This window comes from Lampetra planeri, chromosome 5 (assembly GCF_965212315.1).
Source record: "Lampetra planeri chromosome 5, kcLamPlan1.2.h2, whole genome shotgun sequence".
In the NCBI taxonomy this organism is placed as follows: Eukaryota; Metazoa; Chordata; class Hyperoartia; order Petromyzontiformes; family Petromyzontidae; genus Lampetra; species Lampetra planeri.
The window spans coordinates 9279981-9303933 of NC_136111.1; the positions used below are offsets into that span (position 1 = coordinate 9279981).

The 23953-nt window shown below is 48.1% G+C and overlaps 2 protein-coding genes across 3 annotated transcripts in view; one reads left to right on the forward strand and one right to left on the reverse strand.

The window, feature by feature from the left end:
* Positions 1–1439, forward strand: part of LOC144718812 (factor VII-activating protease-like) — an 18499-nt gene extending 17060 nt beyond the window's left edge. Inside the window, exon 16 of the mRNA XM_078594363.1 lies at positions 210–1439. Coding sequence (XP_078450489.1) covers positions 210–386 — 177 coding nt within the window. The 3' untranslated portion in view covers positions 387–1439. The remainder of the gene's footprint in view (positions 1–209) is intronic.
* LOC144718813 (magnesium transporter NIPA2-like) lies at positions 1404–23747 on the reverse strand. 2 transcript variants are annotated; one of them, XM_078594365.1, is made up of 9 exons: positions 23619–23747; positions 12459–12707; positions 10722–10778; positions 9615–9705; positions 8436–8596; positions 6884–7048; positions 5736–5836; positions 5118–5211; positions 1404–4756 (listed from the first exon to the last, which is right to left on the reverse strand). In XM_078594365.1, the coding sequence occupies exons 2-9, from the start codon at positions 12607–12609 to the stop codon at positions 4473–4475; spliced, it is 1104 nt and encodes a 367-aa protein (XP_078450491.1). In that variant the 5' UTR covers positions 12610–12707; positions 23619–23747; the 3' UTR covers positions 1404–4472. The 2 variants fall into 2 exon arrangements, with proteins under 2 accessions (XP_078450491.1, XP_078450490.1); XM_078594364.1 differs by lacking the exon at positions 23619–23747 and adding an exon at positions 22425–22713.
* Between the last annotated feature and the right edge of the window lie 206 nt (positions 23748–23953).

The window sequence follows — 23953 nt, forward strand, 5'->3', positions numbered from 1 at the left end:
GCAACCCGTAGTGCATGTGGAACATATGAAACATGCTGTGCATGCAATGTGCGGTATATGTATGTTGAGCTTTTTCGCACCGTACGTTGCCAAACGTTCTAATTGGGGGGTGGGGGGAAGGACAACAACCTAAACACTAAATGCAGTGGTGTGAGACGTACGAGTGATTAACCTATGGTGCGATGTGTGGACTCGTGGCGTGCGTGCAGGGCGATTCGGGGGGCCCACTGGTATGTGCGCGCCCTGGGGGTGCCGAGGGGGCGCCCCCCATTCACGTGCTGCACGGCGTGGTGAGCTTCGGCGAGGGGTGTGCCCAACAGTACAAGCCCGGGGTGTACACACGTGTGTCGCGCTACGTGACTTGGATTCAAAGCAAAATCCGCTAGGCGCACGCACGCACCGTTATACACAAAGCACACACACACACATGCTCACGCATACAACACAGCGGTCACAACGGCCACTATTCACCACTATATAATGGTGATGTTGCAACAGCGCTTGTGCCAGGCTACGTGCACTTTGAAGTATGTAGCCTGGCAGCTGTACACACCAACGCTCACACACATCCATCCATGCACATTGCACTCTGGCATATACAGGCGCACGCACATACACACAAACGTCAGTGCACAAACCGGTACAAACCAGTCCAGAACACATGCTGACACACACACCAACAATGCTCACACAGCAATCTAGAAAATGACGCGAAAACATAAATTAATCTGTTACAAGACTCGTCTCTATTGGTGCAGCGGTGACGTCTTGCTGACAGGTCACATGCTGTATCCAACTTGCAAATTATACGGATTTTAATTCGAGTGATGTTCCATAGGGGCTAGAAAGCTACAATTTGGCACACATAATCAAGTCTATGCTTATAGATATATAAATATGAAGCCAAAATACGTGGAAGTTCACTGCACGAACTCATCGGCCAGGGTCAGCCTAAAATTCTACGTTGTTTTAATGAATCTCAACTAAATATTTACAAATATATTACTGCGAGGAGTATATACGTTAAAGCGTAGTGCAGAACAATGGATTTTGCTGCACTTCCGGCTGCTGACATAACCCTGCAGCACCCGACAGCACCTGTCTCTGATGCTTGGCGATCGCTCATCCAACCACTATCCAGGTTCAATCCTACTAAGCGTCCGAGATCTGACAAGACAGAGCGCATTGCACGTGCGTTTGATCATAGGTCACACACAGCTATATCTGAACGCAAACACACCTTAATGCGTCAACAGACATACACCTGAGAATACACACACGCGCACCAAACGCTTATATATGTGGTTCGTTACAAAAATCCTGAACTAATAATTACATGATCAATGTCTGATTTTACATTTACCATTTGTGACACACAGTATAAACGTCCAATTATCGCAGACTGATTTTTTACTTTTAATTAAAAAACATTAACATTTCTTCCGCCGACCCTCCCCTTTTGTTTTACCAAATGTGTGCTTTGTCATTGTGTATAGACTGAAGCCACTGAACAAACCCACCCCATAACACGACCCTGTTGAGTCCACACACACACATGCGCGCGCATAACAGCTGCACACGATAAGGCAGCCAGTTTTCTACGCCACCAACTGCACGGCTAGTCCCCTCATTAGAGCTCATTGAGTAAGGTAGCTCAGCTATTCTCCATGGCAATTATTTAGAGCTTTGATCATTAATAGGGACCATCAGTGGTGGTTATAGTTCTCATACTCAATATGGCAGCCGTTTATATTATTTTTAGAGATCAGCGATTAATGTAACTCATATTTTGCACCTGTTCAGCGTTGTCACCATTATTGGATATGAATGACAGTATAATGTTTATACTCATGGCAACTATTCAAAAGTGTAACGTTATTAAGAGATCATCAGTGATTAATACAACTCTGATACTCTGCGATGTAGTACTATGAATATTTGAAGACAACTGCTCAGTAAGTTTCACAATTATTCTGAATCATTTCTAAAAGTAGAGCCCTTACGCTAAACACATCGCAAATGTTTTGCTATATTTCTCTCACTATGGCTCATCAGTGCAGTGCAGCTCTGCTATCCTATATCCATGAGGCTTATTTTGGCTGTTAGGCAGACACCCTTTGTTCCCGAGTGGCCTATACACAGAGAATGGCACAGACTCTTTTAAGACTTGAAATAAATCCAACTGACAACCTTCAGGTGAATAACAATGCCCATCAGCAGCAAACAAAATAAATAACAAGTGCAGGCTAAGCCAATCATGTCGCAAGTTACATCTTAGCCCTGTGGCATTATTGGGGGGGGGGGCAGGGAATCCCACAATGCCATTCCTTGCAAACGAAGTAACGTGAGCACATGTGCAAGTCTACCCTGGCATAGCAAAGCTCAGCGGGGTGGGGTAACAATGGTGCGATGGGGTAAGACACGCCAGCGCGGTGACATCATTGCACCGGTACGATTACCGATGGGGACATCGTGATTTTACCCAGAGCCCCCCCCCCCACAGCAGTCAACAGCGACACGGTCCATGGAGAGAGAGAGAGACATCTCGCAAGTCCCGTCTAGTTGCGGCGTGAGCTCCGACGGCGAGGAGAAGCCGTATACGGTAGTTGTGTGCCGACGGTGGAAGATGGTTAATGCTCTGACTCAACACCATAGTGGGTCACTGTAAACGTGGGTTTTTTTTTTTTACAAGCTTAATGTGACCATAATTTGTAAGAAAACCCAATTCCTTTGATTATCCATTAGGTTAGTAAAACACTTCTCCACGTTTCCCTGCTCAAATAAGCAAATAGGAACGGTGCTCATCTGATTCGACACACTGGTGGAAATTCCACATTCCCATGATGGTGGACAAGTCTTCCACCGTTGACTTCCAAAAAAAGTAGTGCTCATTGTATAGTCCACCAGAAGAGAGGATTGTAAAGTTTGGTTTAGCAGCAATTACCCCGACTCCCATGATCGTTTGCAACAATTTGGCTCACGCTTCGCGCAGCCTCAATACAAAAATAAAAATGCAGCATTAAAATCCTGGCCATAGGGACCGGATAATTATAAAATAAAAATATAAGACTATAAATTACTTTCGCCTTCATCGGTGTAAAAATAAACGTCTTCACAAGTCGGTTTTTTTCTTTACACAAATTAGGCTTCCTGGTGAGACGAGATCAGGTGTGTGCCCAAGGCGTCGAGACGGAGGGAGCACGGGTTCCGTCTCCACGCGGACACCTTCGGGGATCGTCGTTGCGTCACTCACACACACTCGGGATTCCCGTGTGAACTTTTGCCCCTTGCACCACTTTAAAAGTGGCAAACCGTTAAGAGATAATTCTGCTTGAGGGGTCCTTACCCTTTGCCTATGACCCAATCATCCGGTCCCACAAGGTCACAGAAGCTAAGCAGGCTTCAGTGAAGATGGCGCTTGGATGAGTCACTGTGATGTGCACACGGTGTTGTCACGGGGCTTGTCAGGCTACGAGGGGGAATGCAGCAACATCCATTGTTGCACTGCACTGACAAACTCGTGTATCTATGCTCCTCATCTTTACCAATTTGTACTGACCAGTGTTGTTAAGTATGGTCAAATAATCTCCACAACCTGCCCGGTATGGAGAGGCCCTTATCCAGCACATAAGGGTTATGAATGTACAAAGTGTTCAATGCAACCAGCTCCTGCGATATAGCCCTGATCCCTGACCCACATCCTCCCTTCAATTAGAACACACCCTAGATCGTTTACCCAGACCCTCTCTTTCTCAAAAGATGCCTTTTGTTCAGATCCCTTTTTGCAGGTTTCCTGACGCTCATACTCTGGTTACTCAAACTTCCAAGAACTCAGTACTTCCCAAGTTTAAAGCCAAACACTCCTGGGACCCCACAGTCCCGATCCCTCACCCAAGTCACCCCACAGGGACTCAGTCCTGATCCCCGTACCAGTCCCAGCTTGGTACAGACCTTGAGGCATTAACTTCCAGCTCACACTATAGGTATTTACCACCGCCTGACCTGGCCACAGGCTCTCAAACACTGTCTACAGGTGCTGCCTGTATTGAGGCTGTGTCCCGATTAATATATTGCTCAGATGTGTGTACTGCACAGTGTAAATGGACAAGTACGAAGTGCTGTGGGAGAGGCAGACATACACGTAAGAGAAATGTTCAGATAGCTAAGAGACATGTGCGTATACATGCACACATATGCAGACATGTGCTCCCTCACATCATAAACAAATATATCCCGTACAATCTTATTATAGACTGTACGGGCAAGTGCTGTTATAGCAAGCACCTAGCAAGGCCAACATGAGAGTTGTGTGGCCAAGACCACACCTGGCCGGACAGTAAGACGCACACACGGGGGTGGGGACAGGCAGACAGACGCATGTCCTGGTAGACGGACAGACAGAGTAACACAAAGCCAGTCACACACACACACAAAGGAGATGGTCACAAACGCATCCTTAACAGCGCCGCCGGTCACGGCGCTTTCTTCGTAAACTTGGGATTTCTGTCGAGCGTCATGCGGCCCGGGCTGACCGGGTCCCGCGTGCTCCGTGCTTCTACGTCGTCATCCTCGTCATCCTCCTCGTTGTTCAGAAGTGCGTGGCGAGATGTGCTGTGCTGCGACAGGTCCAGGTTCGTCGCACCACCACCGCCGCCACTGGCATCGCTGTTCACATTCAGCAGGAAGATCCCGATGACGACCGTGCCGAAACCGCTCAGCATGGCCAGCACGTCCACGGCCCCAACGCCGCGCCACTCTGCATACGACATGCGTGTCACACATGCGCGTCACAAATGTGCGAGACGCACGCGGTACAGGCAGTGTCGCACGTGTGGTACCATGCAAGGTACAGAAGTTGCACGCTCACATTGCACGAGACTCGTGCGGGAGATGTGATGCGGGCGTCATTCACGCGGTACGTGTGGGGCACGCGTGAATTAGGTGCCGCACAAGTGGCAGGCAGTCATTCATACGGCACACACGTGGCACACTCACGGTGCACCGCAATATATACACACGGTACACGTGCCGCACGGCATACACGATATATGCGTGGTACACACACCACCCCGTGGCACACACACCACACACACGGCACATGTGCCCGGGTGTCGCACCCTGGAAGAGGATGGCGGAGCAGATGACGACACAGGAGGTGAAGGCGACATAGTAGACGGGGGTCACGACATGCGTGCTGAATGTGTCCAGCGCCTGCACACCAACATAAACAACATGAACAGCATTATCTATCAACTTAATATCATCTACAATAGTGCTTCCAAACTCTGGTTGGTGGACCAGTGGGGATCACTGCAAGACTGTGGGAAGTCATTCGCCAAACTGTTGCAAGTGAGATTTCTTTCGCAAAATACCTTTTTACTACATGTAGTTGTGGGCCCAGAAAGATCGGGAACCATTGATTCACACCAACATTACAATTATCTGCATTAGCATTACCATAATCAACACCATCATAACATGCATGCAGTACCTGCACAAACATCTGCATCTTCATCACCATCATTACCAACATTAAATTAATTTAAATTAAAAGATCACTCCAACATATGTGCTGATTAAATATGTCCAGCACCTACACCGTCACCAATACCATCGCCGCCACCATAAACATCATCTCTTTACCAAAAGCAAAACCATTGTCGATCTGGGTGCAGTGATGGTTGGGATTGTGGTGATGGTGGTAATGGCAGCGATGATCGTGGTGGTGCTGTCACCTTGTTGAGGTAGTTGATCTGGGTGGTGATGCAGGCGATCAGAGAGATGAGGAGGCACCACGTGAGGGGCTGTGTGAACACGGACTTCCCCATGAAGAGCTCTATAGACAGCAGCACATGCCCATACACAATCATACATACACACATTACACACAGACACACACACATATATATATAATAACGGGGTGGAGCAGTGGGACAATGGTTAGTGCCTTGCGGTATTAACCCAAAGACTCAAGGTTTTATTCACGGGTGATATATGCACCAGTCCCGGATGCCCCTCCCCCCCCACCCACCCCCACCCACCCCACCCCACCCCACCCACCCCACCCCACCCACCCCACCCCACCCACCCCACCCCACCCACCCCACCCCACCCCACCCACCCCACCCCACCCCACCCACCCCACCCCACCCCACCCACCCCACCCCACCCCACCCCACCCACCCCACCCCACCCCACCCACCCCACCCCACCCACCCCACCCCACCCCACCCCACCCCACCCACCCCACCCCACCCCACCCACCCCACCCCACCCCACCCACCCCACCCACCCCCCGTCTCACCAAACCGACAAGGTGTGGGTAGGCCTTAACCTAGCAGCGGATTGACAAAAGGGCCGTTTATAATACCGCTGTACATAACCCAATGTTACTTCACTACTACGCAGTGTCTGTGTGTTCTACCAACGTGTCATACCACTATGTGATTACACAACTCTGCAGCTGTATGTTTTTTCTAATGTGGGCGCCACAGTGGCAAGATGTGAACTACCTCGCCAAGTAATATAGGAAGTTGTGGGTTCGATTCCGACCAGAACATCTGTTTGCATGTTCTTCCCATGGTCGCATTGATATTTTTCCGGATCTTCCGGTTTTTCCCTCCACATTCAGAAACATGCGTTTAGAGTAATTGCCTGCTATAAATTTCCACATAAGCCAGTTCGTTAAACTATCATTTGTGGCCAGGTCGCTTTTGAAAAAGAGCTAGTGGGCCCTTAGCTGGTTTAGTAAAAATAGTTTAATAGTTCAAACAAATATATAGTTTTATGCCCCTATTATATATACGACTGTGTTATTGCACTACGCTGTGTCTGTGTATTACAACGCTACGTTGGTGCGCTACACTTGTGGTGCCGCCCTCACCCTTGAGCACAAGCGAGAGCCCCTTGACGGAGGCGACGGACAGCGAGCCCACGGTGGAACAGATGAGGACGTAGACCAGGACGCTGCTGTTGCCGAAGCGGGGCACGGCGATGACGGCGAGGGCCACGGCGACGCACACCACCAGCACCGCGTACGTGATGAACGCTAATCACCGCAGCATCAACCACAGCATCATCATAAATATCAACAGCATCGAAATCGGTGTTCCTCGTTACATGTACCGCAGGCTTAAAGTGTCCCTCGGAGACCCAAGGAGTGGCTGCCTCGCACATACACCATGCCTTTCGTATTTATTTAACACTTATACAGTATCCCTTTTTATATTCCTCTTTTCACGAGCTCAACTGTCAACTTCAAGTGGTTATTGTCGGCAATTTTTTTGTACTTAATGCAACCGATCAAATGAAACTAAACTACAACCCTACTCTTCTTATTGGTAAGCAGAAGTGCTTACAAATAAGAAGTACGTCACAACCCAGATGACGCTGTCGAGCGTTTATGCAGTACAGCAAGTCCTTAAGGCGTGATGTTCACACAACACATTCTTTCATTCGGAACACTTTTAGCACAATACAGAATGCGCTTGTTATAACGCGGGACGCACCCTGTTATAACGTGGAATGCACACTGTTATAACGCGGGACGCACACTGTCATAACGTGGAACACGCTTGTTATAACGCGGGACGCACCCTGTTATAACGCGGGACGCGCGGTTTCTGAGCAGTTAACGACAAACCACTTGCTTGAGCTGCACGGCTGAGCAATATGGTACAGTACGCGGAATGATACAGTATGCGGTGACATAAACTCAGTGATTTGTTCCGCCATTATGCTGTGTGCGTACATCATATCTCACCAAACTTTATCGTTTCATCATTTATGGGGAAACTGTTTTCGCTTAATGCAGTACTTTTCAGGAACGCATCTACCACATTAAATGAGGAATTACTATTTCTTAATTGGAACGACTGCAGTTCTGATTAAGCAGGAGACTGCTTAAACATTTTTACATGGAACGTTTCTTAATTCGTAAAAAAACCCAACAATAGTTCAAACTGAGGAGGATGCACACCCTTCAACTGAAGTTATCGAGATTGATCCCTGCCAACATATAAGTGAGTCTCCAATGCTTTCATAAGGCAGTTTGAGGCAGACCGCAGGCCTTCAACCTACACAAGACCGAAAAGACGTGTGATCACAAAAAAAGATCAGTCCCTTGCAACTATCGGACTCAACAGCTACAAGGCGATGTAAGGCTCTTGGTACGGATGTTTCCGAAGCTCTAATTACTAAGGGTACGTTTAAAAAAAAAATGGATGGGGTAGCTATATGTGGTCCGATAAAATCCAGTTTCTGATGTGGTGGCCCCTCCACAATATTTGTGGGGAACACCGACCTAAATCATCACTGGCAACAGCAACAACGCACACCATCGCCCCCTATCGTGAAAACTTGGCAGGACCCTCGGTGAAGCTTCCCTGGGTAAATGAAAGCATCATAACGATGGTGTTAATGTGGGAGCCGGGTACCTGGGTCCTGCAAGTGAATCAACATCTCATTGAGCGAGGCCACCTCGACGTCCTGTGGCGCGTGGACGACCATCACCACCGCCCCGAGCACACTCAGCAGGCAGCCCAGCCGACCCAGGTGCTCCAGCCTCTCCCCCAGCACACACCAAGCCAGCACCGCCCTGCATGCCACACCATTTCAGCCACACCACTATACAACCAACAGCTGCGAAAGAAGTTCAACATAATACAACCTAACGCCAGCACACACGACACTAGCACCGCCCTGCATGCCACACTATTTCAGCCACACCACTATACAACCAACCGCTTAACAGTAGCACACAACACACCAGCAACGCCCTGTATATTACACCATTTCAGCCACACTGCTATACAACCAACTACTTAACAGTAGCACACAACACACCAGCACCACCCTGCATGCCACACCATTTCAGCCACAACGCTATACAACCAACTACTTAATAGTAGCACACAACACACCAGCAACGCCCTGTATATTACCCCATTTCAGCCACACCGCTATACAACCAACTACTTAACAGTAGCACACAACACACCAGCAACGCCCTGTATATTACACCATTACAGCCACACCGCTATACAACCAACAGCTGCAAAAGAAGTTCAACATACATACAACCTAACGCCAGCACACACGACACTAGCACCGCCCTGCATGCCACACCATTTCTGCCAGACCGCCATACAAACAACAACCTAACACCAGCACACATCAAACAATCATCTCCCTGCACGCCACTCCATGCAACCACCACAATCGCCACCATTATATGTAAGAGCACAACACACCAGCACTAGACTCCATACTGCAGCACACCTGCCACGACACCACCACACCACCTCATGGAGGAGGAATGCAAGGGGGGGGGTGGTGGAGAGAGTTGCTAGATCAAGTAGTGTAGGGAGGAGTGGGTGAAGATATGGGAGGATGTGTTGGAGGTTGAGGAGAAGCGGACAAAGTGGAAGAAATGGAGGGATGTGTGTGTGTGTTGCCTCGCACCTCCGATTAACACTGTTGGATACGTACGGTGCGAAAGAAGTTCTACATACATACAAGTGGATGAGGTAGTGGAAGGTTGAGACGAATAGAAATGAGGAATTGGATGAGGTGGCAGGCAGGTGTGCCGGGAGGTGACGAGGTGTGCTTCTCACGTGACGAGGATGCTCAGGGCGCCCAGCGGAGTGACGAGCGAGGCCGGTGCAAACGCGTAGGCGGCGAAGTTGGCCGCCTCACCCACCGCCACTGCAGCCAGACACAGGACGTGCGGCCGTTACACTCCGCTGGGGAAAGTGCGGCTAGCGAGTGGCTTCTAAGGCCAGCATGACGCACAATGGGGTGGGTGGTCTGCCCGGTAAAAACATGCCCCACCGCCTTCGTGTCCCCAACGCTAATATTTAACCCACACCATGTACTAATTTAAGGCCGAGTCGACTTAGGGGAGGGCCCAGGAGTGGTTCAGATATTTCGTCACCGATGTCGGCCTTGGTTGGGAATCGAATTCGGGGGACGGGGATCGTGGCGCAGCTCATCAACCACTGCGCCATCGCTCCCCCAACATGCAGGGGCACCCGGGGACACCCATAGAGATAAATACAAGGATACGCGAGGGCACGGAGATACGGAAACACATGTAGGGTCAAAGAGACATGCGGGGAGATGCGCTTAGGAACACACACAAAACTACACATGGGACGTTCACGGAGACACAGGCACACATGCGACATACAAGAGAGAACCGCTAGACGCTCACACAGCTAAACACACGTACACCTGAACACACCACGCATATATAAACCAGAAAACACAAACACATATACCATACTCAAGAGACAAGCACGGACTACACACATCAGAACTCTCACATACACACAAACGATGCACACAGAATACGCGAGAACACACACGATGCTAAAGATAGAAACACAAAGACATCCACAGGAGATGAACGTGGACAGAGGCCCAAGATCGGACACGCGTGATATTGCAATGATACACACGAGACACACAAAACACATGCATCAAAACATGGGTACATGGAGGCAGACACACACACACATGGATGTATCCAGAGATACATACAGGCACACAGACATTATAAAGTACAGAGGCACAGAGACACACACACGCACGCATGTACACGCTTGTTCGTGTAAACACCAACACTAGCCGGCGACTTCATATTTGTGTTATTATTATTTGCAGATTTTATTCCTATTAGTGGGTGGAAAATGCACATTCTTATGGAGATGTGGCCTCACTTGTTATAAGCCCTGCCCACCAGAGCCACTCCTTTAGGTAGGCATGACCTCCGTCACCTAGGAGACAGAATGCGTCAATTGCAACACACACAAAAACTCAAGATCTCTATCTTAAATCAATTCTGTGCGTTGTATATCCCATGGAACACGTCTACCGACCATGACACGTGTGCAGCGTGTTTAACGACTTAATTTTCATGCCAACAGAGAGATTGGTAAACACGGAAAGAATGGCCCATCGCGAGGACTGGAGTTTAGGAAGCCCTGCGATGAGGAAGATGCCGTAAGTTACACATAAGATGAATAGGAATGAAAAGAAGAGCAATATGCCCAAGTGGCCAGGTGGCTCAAGGGTCAGAGTGTTGAGCCGGCACCTGTGTTTGAACATGGGCAGCTGCCACTGATTAAACAGAGCTGTGAACGTCTATCAAACACATGAGGGCCAACAATCTTGGTGTACTTGTACATCAAACTTTACCCTTAAGTCCCATGTCAAACGAACTGTGAGAACCTCTATTTTCCACCTGAGAATCATATCCTGGCTCCGTCACATCCTAAACACCGCGGACACTGAAAGACAGATCCACGCATTTGTTTTTCCCGCTTTGACTGTAATGCCCTGCTTTTTGGAACCACAAGAAAGCTCCTAAACAGGCTGCAGTATGTTCAAAATGCGGCCACCAGGGTGCCAACTGATACACCCTTGAAGGAGCACATCACATCTGTGCTCCTGTCCCTTCACTGGCTGCCTGTCCGTACCAGTATTGATTTTAAGATTCTCTTACTGGTATTCAAGGCGTTAAATGGACTTTCTCCTCCCTACATTCATGACCTCCTTCAGCCATATATTCCATCAAGATTATTAAGATCACCGGATTGTCCATTGCTCACTGTCCCACGTCTCGGCTTCACACTTGGGGGTGGCGGTGCCTTTTGTAATTGCAGCACCAAAACTCTGGAACTCGTTGCCCTTCGAGGTCAGGACTTCCAAGACACTGCAAATCTCGACTAAAAACAGATCTGTTTAAAATGGCTTTTTCTCTTTAGTTGTTTTCAAAGTCTTTCTTGCATCTTCTTTCCTGGGTTGATGTTAACTATTTCTGCCTTTTCATGCATAGCACCCTGAGAACGATTGTTTAAGTGCACTTTATATATTTAAATTATTATTATTACAGTGAAGTGTCATGAGTCGATTAGTCTCAGCCCAGCCACCAATGACTACAAACAATAATGATCACATTAAATTTGGCTAAATTCATCTCTGAGAATCGTAAAATATCAGTTTGGCTGTGATGTATTGAATATTAGTCGATGTGCCAAGTCAGGTGGTGGAGTGCTGCCCACTCATGTGAGTGGACTGGTGTCAATTGGAAGGATCTCTGAGATAGCTCTGCTACATCTGCTTCTGGGGGCCAATAAATAACACAAAGAGTCTCACAGCTCTGACAGTTCCAGATGGATTTGTCAATTTATGACACAACGCCAATACAGCAATCGGGAAAAAAAAGTTGTAAAGAGACAAAACATTCGGAAAAGAATAAAATACAAAACTATATAAAAAAAAATTTGAATACAAGTTAAAACAAATAGGCAAGAGAACAAGGAACGTAAGAGAGGAAGGGAAAAAGGAGAGGACAGTAACCTTGATAAAAATGGAGAGCACTGTCCGACATTCACAACCACGTCACAGTCTGACAATATCTCACGTGGCAGCCAATGGCAAAGTGCCTTACTGACCGGCGCGTGTAGAGCCAGCACGAGCCAATCGCATGAGGCCTTTCTTCTTGAGGATGAAGCTGACACCGATGAAGATGGTGGAGGCGAGTGCCAGGCCCAAGCCCAAGAACGCGGAGTTGTGGGGCCTCATGTGGCCGGGGGTCATGGCCATGGTAGGGATAGCGGTTGAGCTCCAGTTGCCGGTTCCATTGTTGGCGGAGCAGATGAACTGGAGACCTGATGACGAGCATAGTACAGCCAAAGGAGGCCCTAGAGACACATGGTGAGGATGGGGGGTGGGGGGGAAATTAAGATACAAATGAAATACACATGGGAATACATTAGCCGAGCATAGGCAAGCACATACACTTTTCTACCTTTTCCTCATCATCTCACTCTACACACCCCGACAAGCAATCTCCCACCGCTCCAATCTTCTTCTCACCAACACCTCTTCGCATGCTCTCTTACCTCTCCGTCTCATTTCACACTACTCCCAGCAACCAAGGCCTTCTTTTTAAGGTCTCAGCCAACCTTCGCTTAGTGAGAGGTCACTCATTCTCCTCTGCTGCCCGAAAGATCTAGAACTCCCTTCCCCCAGCCACCCGGTACCATCAACCCCCCTGCCCCTGTTCAAGTCCAGGCTCAAGACCCTCCTTTATTGTCTTCTGCCTGTGACTCAACGAGCCGCTTCGATAAAATAAATACGCCCACCAATTTCTGTGCGGCATTTTTGAGATGTCGTTGGATTAGAAAGCAGATTGTATTATGTTGTATTGAGGTGGATGCCTTGTGACTCGTCGGTCCTGCCCTGGCTGCTCCAACACAGCGAGGCACATCGCAGTCGAGCACAGGGTCACTGGGAGAAGCGATAGCATTCAAAAAGCGCACAGAGAATTGCAACGACACACCTTATCTAAAATGACATTTATATAGCACCCTATTACAAAATGCTTAACAACAATGATAAAATTGTACGTAAGATGACAGTGGTTGAATTAAAGAGTGGGGTTATACTGGTAGGAACGAAGTGGACCAGACCACCAATAGATTATATCGTCCGTCCGTCCGTCCGTCCGTCCGTGTATCAACATCGACCCCTACTGCAAACACTTGGCAGGACCCTACAAAAACCTTTTGACTCAGTGGGGCTTTCCTGGCTTAACAAGTGTAATAATACATTATGTTTATATTCTTTGGTTATTCGTTCCTACCAGCCCACCCCGCAGGGTCCTGTTTAAAAGTGGTGGTGTAGTTATGATGACAGTTAGTAGGACAGGTGGGAGTGGTTAAGGAGGGGTTCGGGGTAGGCCTGGTCATAGCTGGGGGGGGGGGGGTGTGGAACATTCTCAATCAAGCAATTTGTACGATGCGCGAGGGAGAAGAGATGGATTTCATGGGAGGAACGGAAGCCGGTCAGTTAAAACGACATTTACCCAGGAAAGCATCTGAAGACCTTGTGGGATGTTTGACCAATTAAGCGGCAGTGGAAAGCTGGATTCAACGGTAATGGATAGCCAGGCTCCATCAACCCACCCCCGCCAGCTTCCTCCACTCCTGCACACCCCTACCAAAGGGCACATGCCCATCCATTGTATAGCATTTAAATGTGTTCAGCCACCGAGGCAGAGCCTTCCTGAGTGTACGGCAAATCTGGGCGACCGCCCCGGACTCCGCGCTTTGGAGGGGGGCCCCCACAGCAGTGCGATTTGCCCCGGGTCCCCGCACCCCCACGATGGACAGCCCTGCATCGAGGGGTTTTCTAGACACATATATACACAAGACGTGTAGAGCAGCCGCTTATTACGTTGATTCTGCGTGTGGGAGGAAACTGGAATGAGCATAAAAGCCAATGTAAGGAAGAAGATTCGAAAAAGATTACCCTCCGACATTTTCCTCCAAATTATGTCGGCAGCCTTTTTGTTTACGGTTCAGATATCGTGTGTATACAGGCAACCCAGGTTGTAAGCCTCATAAAACAGAGCACATCGTTTGAACACTGACAAATAAACACATTCAATGAGACATGAAGAAAGCCAACGTGACAATACATTGATACACAGGCAATGACGCAAAGACGGGCCCCACATGTACACAAAATGAAACTCATACACAGAATGACATACACCGACACACACGCAACACATTAATATACACACACAATTACATACTTGATATACACTTGACACCCACTAACACGTACCCTACCATAACAAACACACACAAAGAATAACAAAGAAAAACAAAGACAAAGATAAATATCCCCCATATAGCCTTAACAGACTGTAGGGGAAAGTGCTGTTAGCAAGCACCTATGAAGGCCGGAATGGTACACAAGGGGGTGGGTGGCCAGCACCACGCCCGACCGCCTTTGTCTCCCCAGTGGCGATGTTTACACACCGCACCAAGTACTCATTTTAGGCTGAGTCAACCTAGGGGAGGCCCGGAACCGGTACAAATAATCGTCACCGGTGTTGGCCGTGAGCGGGAATCGAACCCGTTCCGCCGGGTTTATAGCGCGCTACACTATCGCTCCCCAGAAAGAACAACACGCACAATAACATACACAAGCGCACAAAGACAAAGACACACACACACATTTACACGTGACATTATGACGTGACAAAGGACCTTGGACTCCGTGCCTCCCAGAGATATCACATGGGCTAAATGCAAATACCAAAGTACGCCCCCCCCCCCCGCTCTTCCCAACACCTGCCCGACGTCACTTTGTCACACCACGCTCACCTGAGTCACCAAACTCATCCGCAATGTGTACTGTGCAGCTCTGTGTCAATCGAATGCTAGGTAAGGGCCCCCACACGCAGCGTGGGGTCATGGGATGTTTCCAACTATACTTCACCGTTCTGGTCAGTGCAGGTTGGTGAGAGCGGGGAACGTAGATGTGACCGCTTAAATGTACGATACAACAATGGATCTTCCTTCGCTACCTTCTGCTGCCCAGTACATACCCCACCACAACATGCCCCATCAGCCTATAAAACACCTATCATGCATGTTAACATAAAACTGCACATTTTCTTTTGGGACCGTGTTATTTCTGACTGTGATGAGTTTCTTTGTTCATTGTGCTTGTACACAACTGCCAACGCAGCACCACCAAATAATTTGTCATGCACTGTCCAGGCTCAATTCTGTTCTGCTTAGCGATTGAGATCTGACAAGATCGGGTGCATTCTGGGCGATATGCTCATGGGGAATCGCTGTAGTCATCACTACAAGGCCATGCACCACATCGAGCCAAACTTATCGCAACTCCGAATCCCACACACCACATTACCACTCTCACAAGAACACGGCGCACGCACACGGCAATCGCAATGGACACCACCCGATTGGACACCTGAGAAAAAGAGCGCCATAGTTCATTGGATTCCATCAGTCTGAATAAAAATAAAGATTCTGACCATTCAACACAATCACTATAGAACCACACACACACACGTTACCGATCCCACCACACTCGCCGCCATATCCCACCACAAAATCTTAAGAGGGACTCAATTTAGGCTGTGTTAACCTTTGTTATGGCCCAGGCCAGGTTAAGTGGCTGGGATGATAGAAGTGCAGTAAATACGCACTACACACCAGCACAGATCACTCGCAACGTCTCAATGAGTCAAGACCGCAGAGACATTTTTAGGAGGTGCTGCCTTGGATGTTTGGCAAATTCTATGATTATGAGTGTCCTGTGTAGAAAGAAACCTGAGTACCCAGGAACAAAACAATGACACGTGTGAGTAGATAACACCAAAAATGCATCCTACGCATGTCAATATACTGTACTGTGTATACGTTCAGGCAAGTGTTGTGATATACACAGATGTTTAAAGGGATTTAGTGCGCGTGTTAACAAACACATAAATTGCACAAATAGAGAAAGGGCACAAAGGCACACTACCGACATCAACTCAAACGCACCGCACATTCACACCAACATCCCCCATATAGCCTTAGCAGACGTTAGAGACAAGTGACGTTAGCGAGCACCTATGAAGGCCGGCACCGCACACGAACGGGTGGTGTGGCCAGCACCACGCCCGGCCACCTTGGTCTCCCCAGTGCTGATGTTTACACACCACACCAGGTACTCATTTAAGGTTGAGTCGACCTTGGGGAAGCCCAGGACTGGTTCAGAAAATCGTCACTGGTGTCTGCCGTGAGCGGGTATCGAATTCGGCTCGCTGGGTTATGATGGCAGTCTATCCCTAGGACAGCCACTGCCGACTTCTCCACAAAGTGGCACTCGTGTGTTTAGTCCCCAGAAGGATCATCGGCTGAGTCAACCAGCAACCAGGATTTGAACTTGCAACTTTCCGATTGTAAGCGACTTGGTCGACCATTTACGGTACAAAGAGGTGGTGGCTATGGACGCCTGTAACCTAGAATTGTGGAGGCGAGGGTTGGTGGGTCACACAATTGTTGTGAAACTCCCTTATTCTGGCTCGCCAGGAGAAGGCAGTACAGCAAGTGGACAAGTCGCCATCTGTTTACATCTGTACGGGGATTGGGTGTTGCCCCCTCGCACAGCGTGGGTTTTCTTCGACACGTATAAACACACATTAATTGGCTGAAAACATCTTAAAATAATAACCCAGTGTGCCTCTCCTGGCTAAACAGGTACATTATTACTTAACTGAGCATTATTATCAAGAACACGTTAATTAATTATTACTTTCCAATTATGTTATTGTATGTATGTTGAACATATTTCGCACAGTGCTAGCCAATGGTGCTAATCGGAGGTGCGGGGGAAGGAAAACAAACGAAACACAAAAAGCAGTTCTAATTATTACGGCTGAGCCACCGGACCGGTTTGACACGCACACACTTGCACGCAATCTTATCTACGCATGCACAGGCTCGCACTTGCACACACGCTACTGCCACGCATGCGGCCACAAAAGCACGCACATGTATGTACAGAACACACATGTGGGTTGATACACAATCCTAATACACTCCTATAATCTCCACCAGGGGTGGGGAACCTTTTTTCTGCCAAGGGCCATTTGGATATTCATAACATCATTCGCGGGCCATACAAAATTATCAACTTAAAAATTCGCCTGTTATATTTGGTCAAACATTTAATTAACTCGCCACTAATGCGATGGCTGGAACTGCTTCTCATTGGTGAGGCGTGGTGATGTTAGCTGGTATTGATGATGTTGCTACTCGCAACTGCTTTTCCAGGTTTGCTCCTCGAATTTCGAGTCCCGCCTGCGGTTGCCTTGGCAGGTCCAGACCCAAATGATTTCACGGGCCTCATACGGCCCACAGGCCGGACGTTCCCCACCCCTGATCTACACTTACACAGTCAATCAGACGATCACTTATGTGCACACATTCACACTTACACTCACACGTATAGGCACACACAGGATTGTACTCGTATAACATTCATACAGACTCAGATTGATCACCGACTTTCACACATTTAGGCACACATACACACAGTATGACGAGATGAGATAGATGGTTGGAGCAAGCGCTGCTAATGAACACCCATTACGGTCGGCATGGTACGCGAGAGCGTGGTGTCGTCAGCACCCCGCCTGACCACAATTCTCTCCCCATTGTCTGATGTTTCCACATCGCACTCATTACTCATTAAGGTTGAGTCGACTGAGGGGAGTGCCAGGACTGGTTTATATCACATGTCACTGACGTTAGCTGTGTCTGCGGGTCAAACTCAGGTCGTTTGTAGTGCAGTGGACTAATCACTGCACCACCACTTCCACAAAGACAAAAATCCTACATATAGCCTTTAACAGACTGTTGGGGCAAGTGCTGTTAGCGAGCACCTATTAAGGCTGGCCACGGCACATAAGGGAGCGGATGGGTGGCCAGCACCACGTCCGGTCGTCTTTGTCTCCCGAGTGGCGATGTCTGTACACCGCACCAGGTAGTAATTTGAGGCTGAGTCGACCTGGGGGATGCCCAGAACTGGTTGAGTTAACAGTCACTGGTGTTGGTCGTGTGCGGGAATCGAACTCGGGTTGCCGGGTGCAGGACAGCACGCTAACCAGTGAACCATCGCCCCCCACACATAGCCAAACCTTGAATCTGACAACCAAATTAGCCCTTTACCAATCCACTGCTGAATGGAAATCTTTCCACGCCTTTTGATCGTGGGGTATTGTGGCCACACTTCACCGTGCTGGTCAGGAAGGGTTGATGAAGGTGGCGGTTGGGGGATGCAGATACTATTCAGATTTCGCTCACCAATGTTCGCCATGGCCAGGAATACAGCTCAGGGTTACCAGCTTCATAGACAAACGCCAATTATGAAATTGATATGAATACAAAAAAATATGGCTTCCAATCAGCATGTTCTCGACGCCAACTGCTCTCATCAGTGGCGAGTGATATCTTAACAAGTTCAGGCCCCCTGCCATGACAAACTCGCACTGACCAGAGTGGTGAAGTATGGTCAACAGCCCTCAAAAACAACGTTGTATGAGGATTAAACTTGTCAACCGAGCCAATGTCCTACGTAAGAATGTGAAATTTCCACCAACATTTCAGGGCCAACAAAAATGAGCTGCACTCAAGGCCCATAAACTTAGGTCACCGTCCTCTGTCCGTTTTTAGGGCATTTAAGCTCCAATAACACTACACTTATCAATACTGGCTCATTTCTGCAGCAATATATAGTCTTACAAAGACAAAGCTCCTCTGTATACCCTTAACAGACTGTTTGGGCAAGTGTTGTTCGCGAGCACCTATGAAGGCTGGCACGGCACATGAGGGGGGTGGCTGGCCCCATGCCCGGCCACCTTTGTCTCCCCAGTGCCGATGTTTACACACTGCACGAGGTAACTCATTTAAGGCTGAGGCGACCTAGGGGAGGCCCACTAGCTCGTAGCGAGGTGCGCTAACCACTACACTGCCACTCTTCATCTTACATACAGACAATAATAAAAAGATAAAAATAAATCGGACCACCAAAATCAAGCAGAATGCACCTGATCTCATCATATCAAGGAAGCTAAGCAGAATTTAAGCCTGGAAAGTGATTGGATGGGTGACCGTGTATTAAACAGGTTCTTATAGTCTGCGAGGAGATGTTGCCGACAGCATAAGGCGGTGAAGCTAAATATGTTATGTGTACTTCTATGCTCCCCGCTTTCACTATCGCCATCTCGCGCTGACCAGTGTGAAGAAGTATGGTGATATAACTCCCATGACCCACAGCTAATGGGGAGGCCCTCATCCAGCAATGGATTAACATATACATTATTGGACCCCCAAAAATGCCATCCAGAGGGTTGATTGGTTTCACTCATAGGGCCGGATCAGGTTCACTCAAGTCCCATGGTAAATACTTTGAAATACATAATCCCCAACATCTGAGAACCAAGTACTGTACTGTAATTTGCCTCCACAGTGAAGTACAATGCTAAAGCTGACAAATTCCAGCTACCTGGTGGCTGAAATTTGGCTTCTATCAGCTTGGATGATTGTGGTTGTGACAGTAATGCTTGTGATGATAGGTGGTGGTAGTGATGATGGTGGTAATGGTGATGATGGTGGTCGTAGTCCCACGCCGGTAATCTAGTGCACAGGAGGTGGGGTTTGTGTCAAGCTCATCTTGAGGCTGTGAGACTCCCACCTTCAACGACTGCCAAAGTGGTTAGTTTGGGATAGTTCTACAGCAAGCACACAAATTAACCACAAGTACAGATTTAAGTTGTGCAGTTTTTTTTTCTGGCACACAAAAAGTTGAACAAATAACTGAACAAGTATCCAAAGTAGGACCAATCTGACAGTCTGAGAATTCTGCGAGAGTTCGATATTAATATAAAGAATATTTTAGAAAGGTCAAAGTATCTCCAAGCTCAATTGATGTTATGTTGGTGACCACACATCTGTCTTGGTGACGCTGAACCACTGGTGGTGGACATTCCATATTCCTTTGGTGGCACAAGTCTACCCAAATACCAACCACTCTATATTTAGATACTTCCACCAATTTTCCGAGCTTGGCAAGTGACTAACTAAATGAGGGCGTGGGTGTGTGTGCATGTGTCAAGGGGCAGTATTATCACCCAAACACAGTTTGTTTAGCTGGCAACGGGGGCGATTCAATTATTTACTATTGTGCAACCCTAAGCACAAAGAATGCCACGCGACAAAGACCCACGGATAGCCTTCACAGACTGTAAGAGCAAGTGATGTAAGCGAGCACCTATGAAGGTCGGCTAGGCACAGCAGGGAGAGGGTGAGTCGCACCACGCCCAGCCACCTTTGTATCCCCGTTTACACATCACACCAGGTATTCATTTGATTCAACTTAGGGGAGGCCCAGGACTGGTTCCGATAATCGTCACTAGTGTTGGCCGTGAGTGGGAATCGAACTCGGGTCACCCAATTCGTCGTGCAGCGTGCTAACCACTGCGCCACCGCTCCCCACGTGTCTTTGTCTACAATCATGCACACTCTCATACGCACACCTACACTCAGATTTACAGGAATTACACTCATCTACATTCATGCAAATACGTATTAACACTCATCTAGGCCGATAAACTTAAACACTCATGTGCACACACCAATACACAAACGCCTATGCTAGCACTCACCTACATTCACACAGTCACATCTATCTCAGAACTTTGCTCTCACCGACACTCAAACACGATATAATAAAGCACGTATACTTGCCACTGTACATGTATGTATATTGTTGCACAACAGGCGAACACACGCACACCTATACCTTAGCACATGTAGACAAACTTACGTAATTATTAACTTTAACCGATACGCCTACATACAAACACTATCTATATACATCCCTATACAATATCACGAAGACACACCGATACAATACTGCATTACCAAGACACACCTGCATACAACGATTTATCAATACACATATATAGCTATACAATAAGCAATTATATACCAAGATACACCTCGTTACACACACGCCAATGAATTAAAACACCCACCTATATACACACCGACACAATATTACTATGATACAGCTGTGCTCTCCTACGCCAGGACAATTACAAACACACCTGTATAAATATGGACGTTTCTATTACCTTACTTGTATATACACAAACATCCGTTTGTAACTCGCACACTCATTATAGGGCCTCCCCTAAATACACCGCTCATCCATTCTAGATTTGAAGCTTTCGTGACTGCAAGGATTCATACTCTTAGGTTATTTCGGTAAAGTCACGTAGGTAAAAATGAAAAATAAATAATAATAATAATAATAAATAATAATAAAAATGAAAATAAATAATAATAAAATACCGCTCATGCATACCATCAATAAACACACAATACTCTGTTTTTTTCGGTAAAGTCACGTTGGTAAAAAATTAAAATAAATTAATTCACGACGTTTCGGGCGCAACACAAGCGTCCTTAATTTTAAATGTTTTACCAACGTGACTTTACCGAAAAAACCAAAGAGTATGAATCCTTGCAGTTACGAAAACTTCAAATCTAGAATTAAACACGCAATCTTTGCCTACACACTAATCACACACACACATACTACATAAAGCTACCTTATACATTATGCCCTCACCTAGGAAACGCGCCTGTTCACACACCCGTCATACACTCGCACACTTACACACACGTAGATTTACACTTACACACACGTAGATTTACACTTACACACACGTAGATTTACACTTACACACACGTAGATTTACACTTACACACACAATATCAGTGTACACATTAACTCGCATATACCTTACTGCCGCAAACGTTATACGTTATCCCATCCTGTGACCTTTAACATACTCTTGGGGCAAGTGCTGTTAGCGAACCTAGGAAGGAACGGGACAGCTTAACGCACATCCTACACCAAGACAAACTCACACGCCCCATACAAACTCATTGTACCAGCTCAACCACACACTATTATACACTCACACACCAACCTGCTCACCTACAAACTCAGCAAACACTCACTCACAATCTCACCTGTGCCGCACACCAAAGTCGCCGCTCCGCATGTCTCATCCATCCCAACTCGGGCACAGCAGCAAAATTACCAAACAAACGAAATTATATCTGAACCAAAACTCTTTGACGAAAATTAATCGGAGCAGTTTTCACGACACCAAAAAAATAAATATGTAAACCGAAGCAAATGCACGACCTATCCACACCACGGCACGGAACGCGGAATCCGACGCGAGCCTTGGACAACCACGGAATGATCAACAAACAAGATCACTGCGAGCAAAATACACGTGGCCTGTGGCCCCACCTGGGCGTGACGTCACCGCACTCATGACGGAGCTACGCCCCCCCCCAATCCCCCCCCACCCAACCCCCCCCCAACCCTTCTCCCCCCCGCATCTCCCCACCCAACCCTTCCCCCCGCATCCCCCCACCCAACCCTTCCCCCTCCCCCGCATCCCTCCACCCAACCCCCCGCCTCCCCCACCCAACCCGCCCCCCCGCATCCCCCACCTAACCCCCCGCCCCCCCACCCAACCAGTCCTCCCCCGCCCCCCCGCATCCCCCACCCAACCCCCCCCCGGCCCCCCACCCAACCCCCACCCAACCCCCCCCGCCCCCCCACCGCATCCCTCCACCCAACCCCCCCGTCCCCCCGGGCTCAACCCCCCAACCTCACCCCGCCCCGCCCCCCAGCAGCGCTGATGTCTTCCGGAAGCGGAAGAAGATTCCGGTAGAAGTCGAACAAACAAACAACAGCCCCCACCCCCCACCGACTTTGTTGTTGTTGTTGACAGCTCGCGCGCCACTTCCGGAAGATGATTGGTCGAGGTTGATCCAGGAGACGTGCCCACGTTTACAGAGTTGTGTCTATCTCTGTATCTCTGTTGTGTGTGTGTCTCTCTCTCTGTGTCACTGTGTCTCTCTCTGCTTGTGTGTCTGTCTGTGTGTCTCTCTCTGTGTCTGTGTTGTCTCTATGTGTGTCTACGTTGTGTGTCTCTCTGTGTGTGTTTGTGTTATCTCTCTCTGTCTTATCTCTCTCTGTGTCTCTCTGTGTCTCTCTCTGTGTCTCTCTCTGTGTGTCTGTGTTGTGTGACTCTCTCTGTGTGAATCTCTCTGTGTGTCTGTCTGTGTGAGTCTCTCTCTGCTTGTGTGTCTGTCTGTGTGAGTCTCCGTGTCTGTGTTTTGTCTCTCTCTCAAATTGAGTTGTACCTGATGACGGTTGCTTGTGTTGCAATCGAAACGTCGTACTCCATTATTTAATGTATTTTCTTTCTACTTTCTCTGTCACTTTACCCTTCGCTTCAAGTGGCCCCAAGTCTTCGTCTTCCTCTTCCGGAAGAGGCCTTTTTCTGGAAGGGCGACTCCGTTTTGTTGGTAGCGTCTTCCGCTTCCGGAAGAGGACTTCTTCTGGAAGGGACGAGTGGGTTTTTGTTGGTAGCGTCTTCCTCTTCCGGAAGAGCGGAGACGATTGCTCGCTCGAAGAGCTGAGCGACTCACAAAACACGCAGAAGATGCTTCTTACAAAGGATTAAGAATGCAAAAAA